The sequence below is a fragment of the Phyllostomus discolor genome, chromosome 6, assembly GCF_004126475.2.
Source record: "Phyllostomus discolor isolate MPI-MPIP mPhyDis1 chromosome 6, mPhyDis1.pri.v3, whole genome shotgun sequence".
NCBI classification, from domain to species: domain Eukaryota; kingdom Metazoa; phylum Chordata; class Mammalia; order Chiroptera; family Phyllostomidae; genus Phyllostomus; species Phyllostomus discolor.
This window is the reverse complement of record NC_040908.2, coordinates 19,234,099-19,255,083: the sequence shown is the minus strand read 5'-3', so window position 1 is coordinate 19,255,083 and position 20,985 is coordinate 19,234,099. Positions and strand designations below refer to the sequence as shown.

The following is a 20,985-nucleotide window of genomic DNA, read 5'->3' as shown; positions in this document are numbered from 1 at the left end:
CTCCTCCCTAATCTTGAAATACACCTACTGCAGCCACAAGGAAATCAAAACGCAATTATCGGCACTTGCCCAGTCTATCCCTCCGGAGCTTACGAATTTTCCCTTTCTCCACGACCCAGAGCTAAGGCTAAAACACGCTGGCACGGTGCAAACAACCACTCCCGCCACTCCCTGAAATCCAGACACTGTTTCACTAGCAACACCCACTTAAGTCTAGAGACGCCCCCCACCCCGCCCCCCTACAACTCCTCCCTCGCTTTCCTCGCCCCAACATTCGCAGTTGCCTAAAACCAAGTGAGTGAGATTAGAACGCTCCCCCACCCTTGCTGGGTCCCCACACCCAGCTGCCACGCAGCCAGTCCTTCTGCCCTTCTTTGGAAGGCTGGCTTCACTACTCAGCAATACGCATGTGCGAAACTGTGGCGCCCGGCAATCCCCCTACCAGCTGGGGTGGAGCGGTAGGCGGGAACAAGTTCCTTGCGCACGCTCGGGACATGCGCAATGCGGCAGCTGAGGCGCCAGACGTCGATTTGGAAGTTCCGGGGAGGCAGCGCATGCGCTAGTGTACGCGTTGCCGGTGAAGAGGGGACCCAGACGACTCGGAAATTTGAATACCACTAGCATGGAGTGCGACCTCATGGAGACTGACATCTTGGAGTCTTTGGAAGATCTAGGGTAAGAGTACCAGGGCTCGGGTCTCCCAGTTCCCACACTGCCAGTCCCCCGGGAACACCTCACAAGTCCCAGTCGGAGACACCTGCCTCTCCGCGCCGCACCCCCTGGCTTCTGGCTGTCGCCTCCCTCGGGCTCCGGGACCCTAGTGCCACGTCCACTGTGTGCCCTACTCGGTCGGGGCCCTCCAAATGGGACGCCCCTAGGCCTGCCCTGTGCTCCTTGAAGCCGAGTTACCCGCAGTGTTTGTCAGTCATGCGTGTCATTGTCTGGGCACGGGTTCTCGCCAACCCCCTCTCTGAGCTTCTCGCCTTGCTCCCCATCCTCCTGCCCTACCCCCTCACTCTAGAGGTTGCCAAAGTTGATTTACTGGTTTCCTACTTGTCCTCCAAACTTTCTTCTTCTGTCTTGAGCCCCTACTCCTGCCCCACCCCACTTCTCTCAAAAAAAACGCCTTTGCCCAGTCATCTCTGCACGCACCCCGGCTTCCCAAAACCACATGCCTGTGCGCTGCGTTCGTTCCGCTAGCTAGCTATCTTGTGTACCGAGCCTGTCACTGCCTCCGTGGGAAGCACTGGAAGTTTCTTTTGACTCTGACACCCCTTTGAGCCATTATTAGCTCTTTCTTACCCTTAGGGTCGTCTTCACCCACCAAATCCATGCGTATTTGTTGTGCGTTTCGTCTCCCGTCCTGACAGTTAACTAATCGTGATTCATGTTATGTACACGTTGGAAAGAAGGTTTCTTATCTCGCCGGGATACCCAGATCAGTGTACTGTTTTAAAACTTGAAAAGTTGTAATCTCTTGGGCTAAATGTGGTTCCAGAAACAAATGGTATGGTTAAATATTTGCCTGTAGGTGCAGTGTCACATTTTTTTTTTTTACCGATTTAGCTAACAGTATTTATACAGAAACATCCTTTCTCAAAATCTTCCTCGAGGCTTTTGAATAACATGGAAACATTTGAAGGAAACCTTTCTTCAAGAAAGGTCACTGAGGATTCCCAAAGTCGACCCACCTTATCTCGCCGTCCTGCTAGAAGTTTTAGGAAATGAAGTGGCAGTGCTTATCACCTTTCTTTGTCAACGTGAATCATCCTTGTTCTTTTCTTTTTGTTTTAACTGGCTGTGAATTTTCATGAATATTCCAGACTTTAGGGGACTCTTTTTTTTTTTTTTTTAAATAGAGCATAGGTAAAAGTCGTTCAGCAAAATGGACTCTTGGTAGACATCTCAAGACGAAATCGCTTGCTCACACATGAAGCCATTCATTCAGTAAACATTTTTGAGGAACACTCGTTCCGTGGCAGTGTTGGGCTGAGCACTTATGGGTACAAAGTGAAGTGGAAGAGAGGTTCAAATTGTAAGAATATGCTGTAAGGAGATATGTGAAGGGTCCCTTTGCTGCAAAAGGAAGTGAAGTCTTGAAGCTTGGAAGTGACACTTAGGATTACAGTAGAAAGAGCCAAAGGATGGGAGGACAAAGTAGACCTTATTTAAATGTAGTTATTCTGCACGGATAGAGGTCACCAAGAATTGGTGATGGATGCTGGTTCCTTCCCTTTATTATTTTTTTACTGTCTTTTAACTGTATTTTTCTTCATAAAAGTAATTGTTACTGTAATAATTGTAATCAAATGATTAAGATGGGTTCTAATATAAACCATGGAATTTTCTGAAAACTTTGCATAAATTTTAACCATAACTATTTAGTTTAGTGGTATTCAGTCATTAAAATTTAGCCTTAATTGATTGATGTACAGTTTTGCAGGATTCGCTGAGAAATATTAGAATTAAATGACTTTTATCTCTAATTTGGCACATGGTAGGAATCCAGTAACTACTTGTATTAAGAGCAAAATCTGAATGTGTAACACAAGAAGTTTCTAGGCCTCGTCTCTTTATTCCACTGTCTTAATATGTGCTTTTAAATCTAGATGCCAGAGTACCTATAATCTCATTTTTTGTGTAACATTTTTCCATTCCATTCAGTGTATACACATGTAATTGTCTTTTAAAGGATCAAGTGTTGTCATTTCTCTAAAATCTCTATACCAATTAAACATCAAATTATCTTAAGCATATTTAATATACTAATTTTAATAACAGGGTTTTTATAGTATTTTATTTAAAAGAAGATAAAATAATCTGAAGAATATATATATTTTAAAGCCACTTTGAGAATGACAAAATCATTCTAGCTATATTCTAGATTGGAGTTTATTATTACTATTGCCCTTTATGAATATTTGAACATTTAGTAATTTTTTAAGAATTACATTTGAGTCACTTACAGAGGACTAGCGTACAGTTGTACCAGTTCACTCAAACATCAACTTGCCAGCAATTATTACATCAAACTCGACATTTCCCTGGTACTAGCAGGTAGTGCTAGTCTTAACGTCATTAAATATACAAAAAGGGAATAAATGATTAATTGGAAACTTTTTGCTTTTAAAGAAAGTCATTAAAACCTAACATAATTGATTTCTGGAAAAATATCTAGAAAAGATAACCTGAGTTTTATTTCTGAAATAGTAAACTATAGTATAATTAACTACCACTTATTAATCTGTTTTATTAAGATTTAATTCATTTATTTATTTTTGGAGAGGAAGGGAGAGAGAGAAACACCAATGTGTGGTTGCCTCTCATTGCTCCTCACTGGGGACCTGGCCTGCAGCCCAGGCATGTGCCCTGACTGGGAATCCAACCTGAAATCCTTTGGTTCACAATCACTGAGCCATACCAGCCCGAGCTAATCTGGTTTTAATCCTCAACTCAGTTAAAGTAAGACAGTAAATCTTTGTACACTAAGTGATTTCATAATTTTAAAGAAGTTGTTTTATATGTGATTCTATTAAATATTCACCTATATTTTGACCTTAGCTTAGTATAATTCTGTTTATTAATACTTGCAAGTTTAGAAATTGGTCATCATAACTTGTCGTTATTAAACTATTGCTTCATTACACAAGTAATGCAAAAATATATAGTATCTGTAATATATTAGGTGTGATTTTTATATTCTTCTGAAGTGTGGTTTTTTTAACTCGCCAGTTACAAGGGTACATTGTTAGAAGATGGCGCCCTATCTCAGGCAGTCGCTGCTGGAGCCAGTTCCCCCGAGTTTACCAAACTCTGTGCTTGGCTGGTGTCTGAGTTAAGAGCGCTCTGTAAACTGGAGGAAAATGTGCAAGCAACTAACAGTAAGTAAACATTCAATTTTATGTGCAAAATATAAAAATAAAATTCAGGTATTGTCAATTGAACATTATCAAGCTAAAATTTCAAGTTCTTTGTAAATATAAAAAAAAAATTGTAAAGCAACCAAATACTTTGCCTCCACTATTTTTAGAGAAAGGTGGTTCAGAAGTTGAAAAACCAAAATATGGTCATGCAACTATTAAAAATTTGTGGAAGTTGAGAAAACCCTATTACTAAGATCAGAAAAATGGAGACAAATAAGGTCTGTCTAGAAAGTATCCAGCCACGTAATATGAAAAAGAGACATTTTTTGAAGAAGATACAAGAAATATTGTACACAGGACAATGATGCCTTAGTCCCCTGCAAAGTAGGCACCTTGGGACCTCACACAGTTTTCCCAGTCACCATCAGCTGCCCCATCATATTTTCCTGAATCTCATTGACAGTCTGAAATCTCTTTCCTTTCAAAGGTGATTTTAGTTTTGGGAAAAGCCAGAAGTTACATGGTGCCAAATCTGGGTGGTAGGGGGGCAAGTCACCTGGGTGATGTGATGTTTTGCAAAAAACTCTGCATGAGATGTGCTGCAGGAGTGGGCATATCATGATGAAGCTGCCAATCACCAGTTACCCGTAGCTGCAGCCTTCTAAATCATTCCAAATAGTTTAAGCTTAATGTAAAATCTGATGGTTTGCTCTGCTTGCTCATTTTGAATGCAACAGCCACACAGTACACATGCTCACTCAAAGGCGTCTCGCACCCCCAGTACAGTGAAGTTGTCATTGTTCACACACGTGCATTCCAGTCCACTCTCCTTGGCTGCAAGGTCACATTGATGTCATGCAAACCATCCTCATTATATTAACAATGGCTGGACTCTTTCTGGACAGACCCTCATATATGAGGGTCCATTCTTTGTAAAACGTGACTTGTGATATCTTAAATTGGTGGCTAGCACTGGAAATTGGGATGTTTTTCTTTTTGGACTACCAGATTCCAGAAGCATATATAGCATGTAAAATAAATGCATTGTACTATGTAGGAAGAAGAACATTTTATTAAGTTTTCTATATAAAAATATATCACTAGATATACCACAACCAGATCCAGTATCATCAGATTTATGGCCTTTAGAGCTGTTTTATATTTACTGATTTTGTTACTGTTTTAGCACTAGTTTGTTGGTTCTACAAAAGAGACAGGCGTGGAGCCTGGCACTCTACCATCTGTTTCCCTCCTTCCGTAGGTAACCCTGTAATAGGAGACAAAGAAAATGCCCACCCGTTAACCCACCCTTATGGAGAACCATATACGTAACCCCATTTTCTTTTTCACAGAATCCTATTGTGAAGAGCTCACTCTTGCATGTTTAGGGTATTTAATATGTACATGTTAGTCGCATTCAATTCTAATTTTTAAGGAGAATATAGTACAGCAGTAATGATGGCAGCAGCTTACATTGACTAAGCACTTACTGTGTTCTAAGTGCTTTACATGTGTTAACTCTTTTAAACCTCAGGACAATCCTATGAGGCAGGTTTCATTTCTCTCACGCGTTACACGACGAAGCACAATGAGGTTAAATACATTTGCCTGAGGTTGCACAACCAGTAAGTGATAAAGTCAGGATTCAACCGCAGCAGTCACATTTGGGAGCCAGTGCTCTTAACATTGCCTCTTGACCCAGCGTTTCAGAGACTGTAAGACCTTCTGAACCAACACCTGTGCTGGATGGTAACTGTTTATATATAACCTGGAACCCTTGGTCATAGGAAAACATTTGATAGAAGCCAACATGCACGACAGGTAGAAGTGTAGCTGTTCTAGTTGAAGTTGAGAGGGAGCACTTTTAGTACAACTCCCTCCTCGTTCTCCCAGCTGCCTCTGAAGCACTTCTGTGGAACTCTGGAGCTCACAGAACAAGTTTCAAAACATTGGCAGTTCCGTCTACCCGTTGTATTGAGAAGAAGGACTCAGGTCAAGTGACTCAGAGTTTGTTAGCTACGTTTTGCCTCTCTGTGATATTGAATAGTGAACCATCAAAATAGTAAAGAAGAAAGACCATCATTGTTCCTTGGTTCACCTAGTGAACTTTGTTCTTTACACAGTATGGGAATATGGAACTACAAGTCATGTTCACTGCCTTCAAATTCAGTGTAGGTATTGGAAACTAGAAGTTTTGGCACACATGAAACAGCTGGATATTAGTAGTAATAAAGTGCTTCACTCTGGTTCATGGGGGAGGAAATCAGTGTGATAGTACTTGGGGACAGTTTCATCAAGGAGCTGGACCACTGGACTTTGGTGGATAGGTGGGATTTGATAGAGGAGGAGGGGAGGGGAGAGGGCATGTGCATTACAGAGAATTACTTAAATGAAGGTGCAGAAGCGGAAATCAGCCTGACCCAGGGCAGTGGGGGTATTTCCCTGGCACAGAGAAGAGGGAATGTTCGTGGAAGTAGTAGATACCTACCACAAACAGTGCTCTGCTGGGAAGGGCACAGCAGAGAGGCTAGGGAGAATCTTTAAAGACAGAAACATTAGGTGAGGTAGAAATTAGAAAGCTATTAGAGATTCTCAAATAAAGGAATAACCTAATGAAAGTATTAAAGAAAAAATTGTCACTAGTGTGAGAAAGGATGAATTAGAAGAAAAAGAAACGTGTTAGGAAAATCGTATTAAATATTTCAATTTGTGTGTATGTGTGTACACACACATATATATGTGAAGGGGAACAACATTTTTATTAACAAGATTATTTTAATTCTTAAAAGGCCCGAATGAAGCTGAAGAATTCCAGCTTGAGGTGAGTGGGCTACTAGGGGAGATGAACTGTCCATATCTTTCACTGACATCTGGGGATGTGACCAAGCGCCTGCTCGTTCAGAAGAACTGCCTCCTTTTGCTCAGTAAGTTCATGGCTACTAGAATATAGCTATTTTCCATTTATGTTTTCCATGACTAATGAACTAGTTGTTACAGTTTTGTTTCATGCTGGATTTAATTCAGAATACTCCTTATTTTAAAGAAAACTTCATTAAGTTTCCAGCTTAGAAGCTGTTAGTAGGCCTGTGCACTGGTGGCAGTGTTTTGTAGTTGCCCTTCTTCATCCTTTCACTGATGTCGCCCAGGTGTTGTGTTCCACCAAGGGGACCAGAGGCGGTGCTTGTTCAGATGTGCAGTCGTTGAACCTCAGCGTTCTAGGCTGGGAGCACATTTTCAAATAGACTGGTTTTAATTAAAATATTTTGTCTTGTTGATGTTTCTTTCTGGTTGGGTAATTGTTTAGGGGTATTGGTTATATTTGTAAATATAAAATTTTCTGCAATAATATTTGCTTTGTTCCTATACTTACTGATCATTGTGGGAAATAATTTATTATAAAAAGTTTTTTCCTTCTATGTTTTTTTCTATACTAACTGCTTTTTCTCTTTTCACCCTGAAAAACAGTAAGTAGACTTACGAATTTCGTTGCCTTGAATAAACTCTCCGATAAACTCACCCACTCGTCTTAACTCAGATTCTTTGTTGCATTCTGAGACCCATTTGATTAAGCTTTGGTTAACTGAATAGTATAATTCTTATTATGACAGACATAACTCAGGATTTTAACAATACTTGTTTTTACAACCTTACTATGGTTTCTAGAAAACACTACAACTCTTAATTGTGAAGGCTTAATTTAAAAAAAAAAAAATGTGTCCATGGCCATTACACTGCAGCACGAATTATCCCAGAGCCGCTGTGTGGATTTCCCCTTTGTGAGACGACCAACCGTTCCTGGGGGGCGTGCCCGGGAGATTAGACGCTGCTTAGACACTGACGCTGCTTAGACACTGACGTCACTGCATGTGGTTCTAGTGCACGTGTTCAGTGACCTTCAAATTGCGTAATCTCTGCAGCTGGCTCAGCCACAGTGTACTCAGTGGCTCTTCCTTGTAGCACTGTTTACCTTTACCAATACCTGATATTTGGCACTTAGAATGTGTTATCTTACATAGGAAGACAACAGCTGTGTGGAAAGGTTAGCAATAACCCTGAATAGCTGATTCTTCCAAAGAGCCCAGAGTTTCACCATTTTAGTGCTGATACTTGTAAAAACCACTTTGAATATAAATATTTATAAAATACCTTTAACTTTTTTTTTCTTTCTTAAGCAGGGAGCACAGAACAAGATTATTTTGGACTTGGGCAATATTAATAGATTATTTTATTTTAATGTGCTCTTACCTCAAAAGCTGTTCAAGAATATCCAACTATTAATATTTGCTCCTCAACTAAATGACTGAGTCAATGAGAGGTTACTCTGCTCCGAGTTCTTCACTCATACACACTGCTCACTTCCCTCCTCTTGGTCTTCACTTTTTGCTGTTCCTCCTTTCCTAAAATATTCCCCTTAGCTTGTTTCCTCTCTTCCATGCTAATGTTTATGTACATGTGCTCATCCTCTACTCGCTCTGTATGAGTATTTCTCATCCTCCAAGTATTGTCAGTCTTGATGTTATAATTTTACTTACTTCTTCCAGCACCCTTACCTTACCAATTTGAATCTTTTAATACATCGTGTTCTGAGGGGGGGGAAATAAACCAGCCTCAGTAGAATCGTTAGTAAAAGAGAAAAGTCTTCAAATGAATGGCTGAAAAGCTCTATTACCAGGTTAAGAACTATTTTGGCTGTTCATTGGCCTTTCTCATTGTCAGAACATTTCCTTAGGTAAAAATAAGGCAGATATCTAAGTTTCTGGTAGATGAAGAACTGTCCATCTTTTTATGCCTTTATTCTCTGTTCCTCACTAGGCTGTCAGCAGAGGCGATCTTTTCTGTGTCTGTACTTATAGCCAGTCCGTGCCTTTCCTAGTACTCTGAATACCTCAGCTATAGTTAATGCTTTCTGATGGTAAATGTGTTGGTGAAGTAACTTCTGTACATACTTGAGCTAAGGTGTCCTAAAATTAGAGAAAAAGTTTATTAAAGCATATCATATGTGATTTTCTAGAACAAGGGTTGGCAAGCTCTTGAAGGGCCAGATAACAAATATTTTCAGCCTCATGGGCCACAGGATCTCTGTCACAACTCCGGACTCCACTGCTGTCCTTTGTCAGCAGCCGTAGACTGCATGGAAACAGGTGAACGTGGCAGTGTTCCAATAAGACCTGATTTATAAAAACAGCGATTATTTCATGACACTGGGGTTTTATTGGTTTGATCTTTTAACTCATACCGTTGGCTATATGGAACACGCTGAGATTTTATCAAACCCATATAGAATGACCTTTCCAGAAACTTAGCTGTATTTATTGTTCTAGAACCAGTGTTGGCAGCTTTTCAGAAATGATCTGCCAAAATTATGATCCCTATACATGCTATTAACCATTACACCTTGGATATAGGAAATGAGATATTTAAGCTGATCATTTTTTTGTAATGTAAACTTAAAAGCCCAGAAAGTGGCTTTTTTCAAAACTATCTTTCTAATATCAGAAGATTCTCCCTTTGTCACATACCTAAAATCCTGAGGACCAAATGATTACGAATCACCTTTTATACAAATGTAAATGTCCTTGGGAAGGTGAAAGAAATAAGATTGAATATTTATATCTTCACCTTAATTACCCAAAGCAGATTGCATCCCTCATTATCCCCGAGGAAATCAAGACACAGGAGATGATATCGACACAAAAGGATTCTGCCAAGAAATTATTTGGAAGTTTTGTTGTTGATGCCACAGGAGGGGACGAGAATGAAAGAAGTAGGGGTAGGGAGTACTGAGAAGAATACAAATGGAAGAGGGGTTGGGGAACCTCCAGAGGGTGACATTGGGCTACTGGAGACATAGGAAAGGAACTTCTGGGAGTTTATTGCCTTCCCCTTTCTCCTGTAAGTTAAACCTTGCTGAAAAGTGTTGTTTCACACCAGTTCTAAACAGACTTCCTAAGTATTGAAAGGTAAGAGGAACAGATAGTTGTTGTATCACTGGTGCATGTCGGTGGTAAGAACGATAGATAGATAGACAGATAGACAGACAGCCCTTTGAACTGTCACCAAAAATTTGCCACCTGCTACCTTTTGCAAATTTGTCAACAGATGCCAACCCCTGTTCTGTAGGTTCCTTAATAATGAAGCATAAGAATCCAGATTTTTAGATGTGATTGACCTTGATCTTTTGGTTTCAAAGAAGAATCGCTTATTTTTTAAATCAGCCTTTAAATATATATTGGTTAAATACCTGAATTATAGAACCAGTTTATATGTTATGTCATTTGAGGTAAAAATGGTTTTCCTTTCTTGTTTTTGTCCATTCTTGCAGCTTTAAAACTTACATATCACTAGGTCTATAGAGTTGTGACTCCAGACTTATGACTATTAACTGTAGCTGTATCTCATTTTGAAATCTTATTTTGTTTACTTCAGCATACCTCATCTCAGAACTAGAAGCTGCCAGAATGCTCTGTGTGAATACTCCTCCAAAAAAAGCTCAAGAAGGAGGCGGTAGTGAGGTCTTTCAAGAGTTGAAAGGCATATGTATTGCTCTAGGAATGTCCAAACCTCCAGCCAATATAACTATGTTCCAATTCTTCAGCGGGATTGAAAAAAAAGTAAGACCTTTAGTACCAGATTGTAGTGTATTAAAGGCATAGTCCTACATTTGTTTGAAATGAAGCAAGTTAATTTCTCTTAATGGGAACCTAATGTGCATATTATTAAGTTACTGTTACTAAATAAGTTTTGGGTTTTAAATCCTGGATGCCTTGAAGAGAAATTAGTATTTTAGTGTTTTTTAACATGGTAGCATGTTTCTTTTTCAAAAAGGAAACTTTACACTTTGATTTACAAACTGAAATAAGCTAGATATAATGTAAAAATAATTAAGTCCTTTAAAAATTATTTTATCATTGAAATTTAGTGCACTTAATTTTTCAAGTCTTTGTCATTAAGTGTTACCACCCTTCTCCCCATTGACTGGACAGAAAATGATGTTAATGTTCTTGGTTTTTAATCCAGTCATTTTGAGTCTTAAAAGTTTGAATTGGCGAACTAGATTTCTTGCTAATATAATTACTATGTGAAAATAATTTATGCCACACATTATCAACAATGAAGAAGGTTTCTTAACCATTTGCTAGGAATAAGCAATTTTAATAAAAATAATGAATAGATGAGAATGGTATTTGTTATGGCAGAGTTACTCTCTGTGCGTATCTGGTGGACTCTAAGAATTGGTACGTTTACATTGTGGGGCAGATGGACACCACGATGCATAAACTGGCTGAACTCTACAGGGGAGCAGCGGTATATCCATAGTCCCTATTTTTCTGTGTGTTCATTCATCCATTCAGCAAATACCCATTGAGTGCCTGCCGTTGTCAGGCACCGTTGTAGGCGCAGTGGAGGAATCATGCTTCCATAGGCACGTGAGGAGTGGGCAAGTGACTGTCTTTATTGTGTGGGTCTTGTACATTTCAAACATCCTCCACCTTTGCCTCTGTCAGGAATCTTCTTTTGATGGCAAGATATGATGGGACGTGGGAAGATGAGGAGGATATGTGTTACTTTTAGATTTGTTTATTCATTCATTTATGTTTTTGTGTCAGTTAAAGGAAACATTAGCAAAAGTTCCACCTAATCATGTGGGAAAGCCTTTATTGAAGAAGTCATTGGGACCAGCCCACTGGGTGAGTAGCACTCGTCTGAAGTAAATTTGTAAGGAACCCCATCTCTCTATCTTACATTTATATTGACACAGTTGGCGCTTGATGGACATCTTTGGAATCATTTCTGTGAATCTTAAGATTCATGCAACGTAATTTTATTTGTGTGAGATTAGAAACACTATCCCATAATCTGTAAGTATTTCACACAGCTGATTAAAGTAAACAGAAGTTCGATATGATGCATGTTTCTAATTGCCAAATGGGTTGTCTTCAAGCCAAAGGCTTCATTGAGCTGAGCTTTCACACAGTGAATTATGGAAAAGCAAAATGAGACTTTTGTACTTCACATATTTTTTATTATGTTTTGAGAAACTATTTTGCATATTATTTCCTTAATTTGTTGTTACAACTTTCATTATTATATTTATTAAATAACAATTTATTTTGTGCTAAGTGCCGGGATTCATTTATGAAAGAAACAGACACAGTGTCTGCCCTTTTGGAACAGAGGTCAAGCAGATTTAAAGTCTGACTTTTAAAAAAATTTTGTTTCAGGAAAACATAGAAGCAATTAACCAAGCCATAGCCAATGAATACGAAGTTCGGAGAAAGCTGCTAATAAAACGTTTGGATGTCACTGTCCAGTCTTTTGGTTGGTCTGACCGCGCTAAGGTACGCACTAAATAATTTAAAGGAGCAGAGTCTTTATAGACTCGATCCTGATGCATTTGTAGCACAGTTTAGATATAGTGGAGACTATAAGCAAAATACATGGCGAGTTGCTAAGTAGCAATTCTTTAAGCTGTTCAGCAGTAATGAAAACATTTGTCTTTCAATTTTTTAATGTTGTTCAACAAAACTGTATGTTACGTTATAGACCCTAATGGAAGTACCCATTTGTGAGAGAGATGGAGAGTGTATTTGAAAATTACTAAAATAATAAAATTTTTAATTATTTTATTACACCGGGAACTAACAATTTAATTTGATTGGATTTAGGAAGACCACATATTGTGGTCTATTTATAAAGAATAGGAGAATCTGATAAGACTTACGTCAGCCTAAATAAGACAGGTGAAGGTCTTGGTCATTCAACGGGTATTTATTAAATACGTGCTATATGATCAGTAAGTGGGACCTGTTGGGCACATTTTATTACTTTGACCTTCTTTGGACCTGAAATGGAACCAAGTCTCAAATTTATGTGGAGGTTGATCCAGATGCTAGGATGAGATGTTCCCTTAATAGTGCGTTCATTTTTGAAAATAGATTTTTCTCTGAATTCTAGTGAATTGGCTCAGAAAATGTTTTTATCTAGTTCTCCAATAATCTTGCTACTATGTTACTTTCACACAAATCTTTAAACCTCAGCAAAGTGCTATTTGACTACTACATTGTTGGGGTAGATATTTACTGGATTACAATATTTTAATGTTGGGAAAGGGTCTTAGAGATCAGTCTTAACCCCCCTCATTTTGCAACTAAAAAAAATAGAGACCTAGACAAATGGGAAACTTTTCATAATATCTCACAGCTAGTCAATAAATAGTAGCAGGAGTAAATTATTCTCTTCTGTGATTGCTGTTTAGGACATGCAAGTCCTTTCTTAAATTGTCTTTGATAAAAACAATTATTTCACCCTTAGCTTAGCAGAGATAACTCAAAAACAATGACCTAGGACTTCCAGCTAGGAAACACAAAGACGGGAGCACTGCGGCATGCTGTTGGCCCGCCCTCAGTGGACTGGACAGCGGCCCTCCGGGCTCCGCGCTGCCGCTGACCCTCTGAGTTTCTGTCATCTTTAAAGTGCCTTGCTTGATCTAGATGATGTTTAAGATGCCTTTGAACTATAACAACACAACAGTTGTATGAGATACAGAAATATTTTGAGGATAAGGAAGGACTGTATATATTAAACTAGCACAAACCTGTTTGTTCATTTAATAGAATTTGTGTATTGATATCTCACTTTGAAACTTTGTTTTAAATTAATTTATAGAAATCGCTTTCATATGCACAGAGTGAACTTTTATTTTACATACAAAATTTATGCATTTAATATCTCTTTGAAATTTCATTTTAAAACAGTTCTATCTGAAACATGCATGAAACCATTTTCTCAAAGGTGTTTGTTTTCAATCAACAAACATTAAGCACTTATTTAGATACAATATTGACTCTAAGGAAAATAAATATAAGACATATTCAGAAACATTCCCTGAACTATGGGATGACAATATTTTTATTCCTTTCATTATTAAAGAAATTTTTAAAAATAAAAAGTCACAGATCATCCCATTGTCTTAACCACAGTAGCTTTTGTCATTTTTAATGTCTGTCTGTCTATGGATATCTGAAATCATAGTAAACATGCCTTTTTACATTCTGTTTCATCATGTAATGTAACCTAAGCATTTGCCATCAGTTTGAGTACCTGCATGTAACAAAGGTTTTTGTTCTTGTGCTTATTGCAGTGTGTTGTAGTCGTAGCTGTTGCCTCCAGAATTTAGTCGATAGCTGATTGTTGCTGCTTCCCAAAATTTAGGTTACTCTAATTTGCATTTATTGATTTCTGTCTGAAATAATTGTTTTATATCTGTTTGAACTTTATTCTCTTGTGTGACCTATATATTTTTTGTTTCTCTGTCTTTTGTGGTCTTGTGTTTGAAGTAGATTTAAATGATTTGCCCAAGTTTTCTAATTTCCCAGTGATTTGTCTTTCTCATAGAGCTAACAACCTAAACCATTAACTTCATCTAAATGGTTATGGTAGGCCTTTTGTTCTTATTTTTAAATATAATAGAGGAAAGTATTAAATAGGGGGATCACTTTAAAGAAATGTATCATGTTTTCATATTAACAACATAATTAGTGTAATTAGTCACAGCTCACATTTTTTATCTCATAGTAAGCAAAGACAAGAAAATGAAAAAGTAAATGATCTGAGGCCAGTGGGTAACCTTTTGACCTTTTTTAGTAGCCCCACAGTCCAGAGTGCCCCCCCCAATCCCTCCTCCCCTTTGCTTTCAGAACACACACAGTCATTTCTTGCTGTACTGTAATGTAGTTCTTGACTAGGTAGGAGCAATGGTGAATATATAACTTTTTCCCTCCCATCTAGAGATTAGTAAATGTTATCAGACATTTTGGAAATCTTTTAATTTATTTAATATACATGTTCCTATGTCATTTTGAAAATTGACAGTGTCTTTGAACACTTTCTTTCAACAGAGTCAGACAGAGAAATTAGCAAAGGTTTACCAGCCGAAACGTTCAGTCTTATCTCCTAAAAGTACTGTTTCTGTTGCCCATCTCTTGGCTGCAAGACAAGACTTGTCAAAGATTTTAAGGACTAGCAGTGGCTCTATAAGAGAAAAAACTGCCTGCGCCATCAATAAGGTGATCAGAGTACCTTTAATTTTCTTTCAAATACATTTCTTTCTATTTACAAAATAAAATAGCTTAAAATGTCTTTCTTATCCCGTAGGTGTTGATGGGCAGGGTGCCTGACAGAGGCGGTAGACCGAATGAAATTGAGCCTCCACCCCCTGAGATGCCGCCGTGGCAGAAAAGGCAGGATGGCCCCCAGCAGCAAGCAGGGGGCCGAGGAGGAGGGAGAGGTGGTTATGAACATTCCTCATACGGAGGACGAGGAGGTCACGAACCAGGAGGAGGGAGAGGTGGACGTGGTGGCTATGACCATGGTGGCCGAGGGGGCGGAAGAGGAAATAAGCATCAAGGAGGCTGGACAGATGGAGGGAGTGGAGGAGGAGGTGGCTACCAAGATGGTGGTTATCGCGATTCGGGCTTCCAGCCAGGTGGCTATCACGGTGGCCACAGTGGTAGCTATCAAGGCAGTGGTTATAGTGGCTTCCAAACATCTACTTACACAGGAAGTGGCTACCAGGGTGGTGGATACCAGCAGGACAATAGGTACCAAGATGGTGGGCACCATGGTGATCGAGGCAGTGGTCGAGGGGGGAGAGGTGGTCGCGGAGGCCGAGGTGGACGCGGAGGCCAGGGAGGAGGCTGGGGAGGGAGGGGGGGCCAGAATTATCACCAAGGGGGGCAATTTGAACAGCACTTCCAGCAGGGAGGTTATCAGTATAATCACTCCGGATTTGGACAGGGAAGACATTACACTAGTTGAGGCTACAGAACCTTACATTTTGCTAGAGCTCAAGTAATAGAAACTTAGTTTCACAACCCCGAGTCCAGTGTGGATTTTGAATGTGAGACCACAGGTGGCAAGCAGATTCCTGCTTGGCACAAGCATTTGTAGGTCTTCATTCAATTCTGTTGGTTTTTTTTAAATGGATTTACATAATGCTGTTTATTTGAGAAACATACAACATCTCTCCTTTGTATGAAGAATTTTTTAAAGGTAATTAAAATTGCCTTTAATTGACCAGTAGACTAATTGCACAGTCAGAACATGCATACTTTTTTGAAATTACTTGAATAAGTAGTTTTCATGTTTTCAATATACAATTTTGAAAATGAGGATTCTCCTAGATTTTTTTAGCTCTACAACTAGGCAGTCTTCCTCATAATAATGACCCATTTATATGTGTTTTCCTTACTCTATTCTAATGTCTGTTTTTCAAGCACAGTTTCTGCCCTGGTTGGCTCTTTATTTGGAGAGGTTATGCCACATTTGCTTCATGATAGAACTTCTAGGTCAGTTCCTATTAAATGAGCTCTTCTGCAGATAGCACATTCAGTAGCCTTATCCTCTTGATGGAATATTATACCACAAGCTGAACTCTGAAAACCTTAAACATGGCCAACATCCATCAAGATAATAAAAGCAAACTAAGTTGTGAATTTAGTATATATATGTAGGCATTTAGTTAAGTATAGCGACTCAAACTGACCTGCATTCATTCAAAACGAGTTCCTCCTTCAACCTTACTTTTACTTGAAATCTGCTAGAAAAAAACAGCAAACTTAAATTTGTTTAATGCACGAGTTAATACCACTGGCTCAGCAAATACAAGTGAGTTTGCTTTGAGCAGGAGACTTTTGTAACGGAAGAAATGCACTACAGAGAAAGAGGACAGATTTTTGCTTAGTGCAGGAGGCCCTTTATTATTGCTGCAGAAAACAAAAGCCTGGCTGAGTTGATGTTTTACATTTTACTGAAATCTACATGATACTTCTTGCTGGGTTTTTGTATACTTACATTGTCAAGCTGTGAAAGAAAATGGCTGCAGGTGTGCTTTGTGTGAAAGGTGAGCAATAAAGTATCTGTAAGCTCTCTCTGGTTTGAGTTTTATTTTAGCTACTTTTCAAATGAAATTATTTTGCATACTTGCTTCAAGGTTGTCAGCTAAGTCCTGTGCCCCTGCCCCCCGCCACCCCGAAGGTTAAGTGTTCCCTTAAAACATAGTTTGTAGTGAAAGATCATTTTTACTTTAGAACCTTAAATAAATTGAAAAAGAACTGTTTTCAAATTTACCTTGTACTATGTTATAGCTAGAAAGTCGCACTACTCACATGTGGCCACTAGGTGTAGCTGTTGCTACACAATGTATTAGGCAAAGGTAAATGACGGGCCCATCTTTCAGGGATTTTGTTTTTTAGGCTCTCCATTCTTCCAAAGAATGAGGGACATTTTTCTTAAAAATGAATGGCTTTGAAATATAAATATATGTTTGTAAAAGAGAAAAAGTATTTTTCTACTAAATAGGGCTTATTTTTAGGGGAAGGAATCGTCCTGTCATACCATTAAAAACACCAGTATTTGCTGTTAAGATGAGCACATTGTTTTGGTAACTGAAACCATTTATGAAAGCCTCCCTTGATCATTTGGTTAATTTCATATGTTCGTTAGATTTTTTTTGCCTAGCATTTACCATTCTAAAATGTTCAAACACGAAGGCAATTTGAAATACTTTTATCAAATCACAAAGGTGTTGCCCTGACTGGTGTGAATTAGCAGATTGGGCGTCAGTCTACAAACCGAAAGCCATCACTTTGATTCCCAGCTGAGGCACAGGCCGGGGTTGCAGGCCAGGTCCCAGATTGGGTGCGTGCAAGAGGCAATGGGTCGGTGTTTCTCTCACACATCCATGTTCATCTCCCTCTCCCTCCATTTCCCTGTCTCTAAAAGTAAATAAGACCTTTAAAAAAAAATCATTAAAGACTTTAAGTTCTGTCGTGAAAGTTTTAAGTTTTGGTCTTTTATACTGTTAAATTTTAGTATGTATAGGAGTTTCTTAACTAAAAAACTTCAAGGTTTCATATCTTAAAATATCACATTTAGCATTTGCATTAATTTGTTTCATAGCCTCCAACTCTGCAGTATTCCTAATGACTGTTTCATTCTTTTGACAAATAACTTTTATTCATTTTTATGGTTAATAGATTGCTGTTCAAATATGAGCATATAAGAAAGTAAACTATACATTTCTCCATGACTCTAAACTTTGTATGTTCATTTTCTGTTTTAAACTAGAAATTTTTCATATAATGAAACCATACAAGAGTTACCTGCTAGCTTCTCAGTGACACAGGTACCATTCTCTAGAAATAGTATATTTCAAACTACTAGTTTTGTCACAGTAAAATAGTAGTCGTTACATTTTTAAAATAGAGCATGTCTGTTGATCTTACACATTCTTAACCTTAACTTGTAGTAAATTGCAATTTTACTGGAATAGGATGTGTGGAAAGTCCTTGGAGAAACAAGAGAAACAAAGTTTTTAGGAGGAAATTTTCTATCTGAAATGAGGTTTCTTATGCAGACAGACTGAGACAAACTGCCTTTTGTTAGTGCTTTGTTTCCACCCTGTACCAGGAACAGGAACAGGATGTCAATGCTGGAAATTGTTAAGGATGTGCCGCTGTCGTTTTATGTCTTGCTCTGGATCTAAAACCGAGCTCTAGTGTCCGGCTGTGCAGGCAGAGTTAAGTAAATCCCTGCTAATGGAAAGCGTCTGAAACCCTTTCTACATATGCTTAACTTTCCCCACTGCCCAAGTCACTTATATTATTCTACTTGGATGTGTTTATAGGTTGTGCCCATCCTACCTTTTTAGATACTTTACCTCATCTTTTGAAAATATATTTTAAGTGTGTGTACCTAATCATTGCCCTCTTAAATAATTTGGATGGTATTTTATTCATTTGTATTTTTAACAGAGAAAGCCTTTTATTTAGGTTTATCTTTATAAATAGAAGGATATTCATCATAAAATAACATTAAATAAAATAAAACTTTTGTCTGTGCTTTGTCTTGTCTCTCTTGTTTTTCACTAATGTGATCCTAAATCACTAGGAGTGTTCATTGCATTGTTCAGCACTACACTTCTGCATTTGTGTACATTAATGTATTCCGAGGGTTCAGGTCACTAATTGAAGTAAGTATGCATGTTTGAACTCACTCACCACCGTCCTTACAACAACTTCAAAACAGCCTAAAATATCCAGATTGCTCACACATACAAAACTTATGATGGACAATCTGTTTTGTATCCCTTCGCTGTTTAATTCTAGGGTTTTTTCTTTTATTTAATATGTTTTGATTATGCTATTACGGTTGTCCCAATTTTTTTCTCCCTTTTATTCCCCTCCGCCCTGCACCCCCTCCCACCTGCATTTCCCTGCCTTAGTTCATGTCCATGGGTCATACGCATAAGCTCTGCAGCTTCACCATTTCCCATACTATTCTTAACCTCCCCCTATCTATTTCGTACCTACCATTTATGCTGCTTATTCCCTGTGCCTTTTCCCCCTCCCCCCTCCCCGCTGACAACCCTCCATGTGATCTCCATTTCTGTGATTCTGTTCTGTTCTAGTTTGCTTAGTTTGTTTTTAAGTTCAGTTGTTGATACTTCTGAGTGTGTGGTCATTTTACTGCTCATATTTTTTATCATCTTTTTCTTAGATAAATCCCTTTAACATTTCATATAAGTGAACTCCTTTAACTTGACCTCATCTGGGAAGCACTTTATCTTCCTTTCCATCCTAAAGGATAGCTTTACTGGATAGAGTCATTTTGGATGTAGGTCCTTGCCTTTCATGATTTGAATACTTCTTTCCAGCCTCTTCTTGCCTGCAAAGTTTCTTTTGAGAAATCAGCTGACAACCTTATGGGAACTTCTTTGGAGATAACTGTCTCCTCTTCTCTTGCTGCTTTTAAGATTCTCTCCTGATCTTTAATCTTGGGTAATGTAATTATCATGTGCCTTGGTGTGTGCTTCCTTGGGTCCAACTTCTTTGGGACCCTCTGGGCTTCCTGGAAGTCTGTTTCCTTTGCCAGATTGGGGAAGTTTTCCTTCATTATTTCTTCAAATAAGTTTTTGATTTCTTGCTCTTCCTCTACTCCCTCTGGCACCCCTATGGTTTAGATGTTGGAACATTTAAAGTTGTCCCAGAGGTTCCTAAGCCTCATTTTTTTAATTCTTGTTTCTTCATTCTGTTCTGGTTGAAAGTGTATTTCTTCCTTCTGGTCCAAAGTATTGACTTGAGTCCCGGTCTCCTTCCCTTCACTGTTGGTTCCCTGTATATTTTGCTTTATTGTACTGCATAGCCTTCACTTACTCTGTTTTGCAACCATATGCAACCATTTCTGGGGGCATCCTGATTACCAGTGTTTTGAACTCTGCATCTAATAGGTTGGCTATCTCTTCATTGCTTAGTTCTGTTTTTGGAGCCTTGACCTGTTCTTTTATCTGGGCCATATTTTGTCTTGGCATGCCTGTTACATAATAAGGGGCGAGGCCTTAGGTATTTTCCAGGGCGGGGCAGCCCACATTGCTGCGTTCATTGTGGCACAGTCTGGATGAATGTTTTTCTTTAACTCCTTGGTTGTCAGATTTCCATACAGTTCGATTTCCTGGCAGTTCTGGTTATTTTTGTTGTTGTTTTTAAATTTGTTGTCCTTTTGGTTATGTGAGGAGGCAAAGTCTATCTACCTATGCCTCCATCTTGGCCAGAGGTCTGAATCTAATTCTAGGGTTTTTTCAAATAGGAGAATCTTTTATTGTCCTTAGTTGGCAAAATTGTGTGGGTGAAGGTTGTGCCCTGGCCAGGCTGCTTAATGGGATCATCATCCCGTACTCAAAAAGGTGGGTTCAGTACCTGGTCAGGGCACATACCTAGGTGGTAGGTCCGATCCCCGGTCAGGGTGTGTGTGGGGGGGGGGGGGGGGTAGTACTGATCAGTGTTTTTTTTCTGTAAAGTCTAAAAACATCCCTGGGTGAGGATTTTTTAAAAGGTTTCATAAACATGACTGTTGGCACGAGAACTTGCACAGTAAATCATCATTGTCCTCTACATGTAAATGAAGAAGCCTTGGGTGGAAGTAGAACATGTATGTAATATGTCCCATAGAAATTGGAGGGAAAGTCTTGAAAAAATAAGTATTTCAATGACCAGTATTTGTTAAGTTGCGTCCTACTTTTTTTAAGAAGAAGAAAAAAGCCCTGCAGCTCAGTTCAACAAACACG

General features: G+C 38.8%; 1 protein-coding gene across 1 annotated transcript; it reads left to right on the top strand.

Moving 5' to 3' along the window:
• Positions 1-513: 513 nt before the first annotated feature.
• FAM98A (family with sequence similarity 98 member A) lies at positions 514-16,792 on the top strand. The gene is made up of 8 exons (XM_028514663.2): positions 514-675; positions 3,733-3,881; positions 6,653-6,787; positions 10,290-10,474; positions 11,471-11,551; positions 12,086-12,202; positions 14,762-14,929; positions 15,018-16,792. Exons 1-8 carry the CDS (start codon positions 623-625, stop codon positions 15,678-15,680), a joined length of 1,551 nt encoding a protein of 516 aa, XP_028370464.1. The 5' UTR covers positions 514-622; the 3' UTR covers positions 15,681-16,792.
• Positions 16,793-20,985: the final 4,193 nt, after the last annotated feature.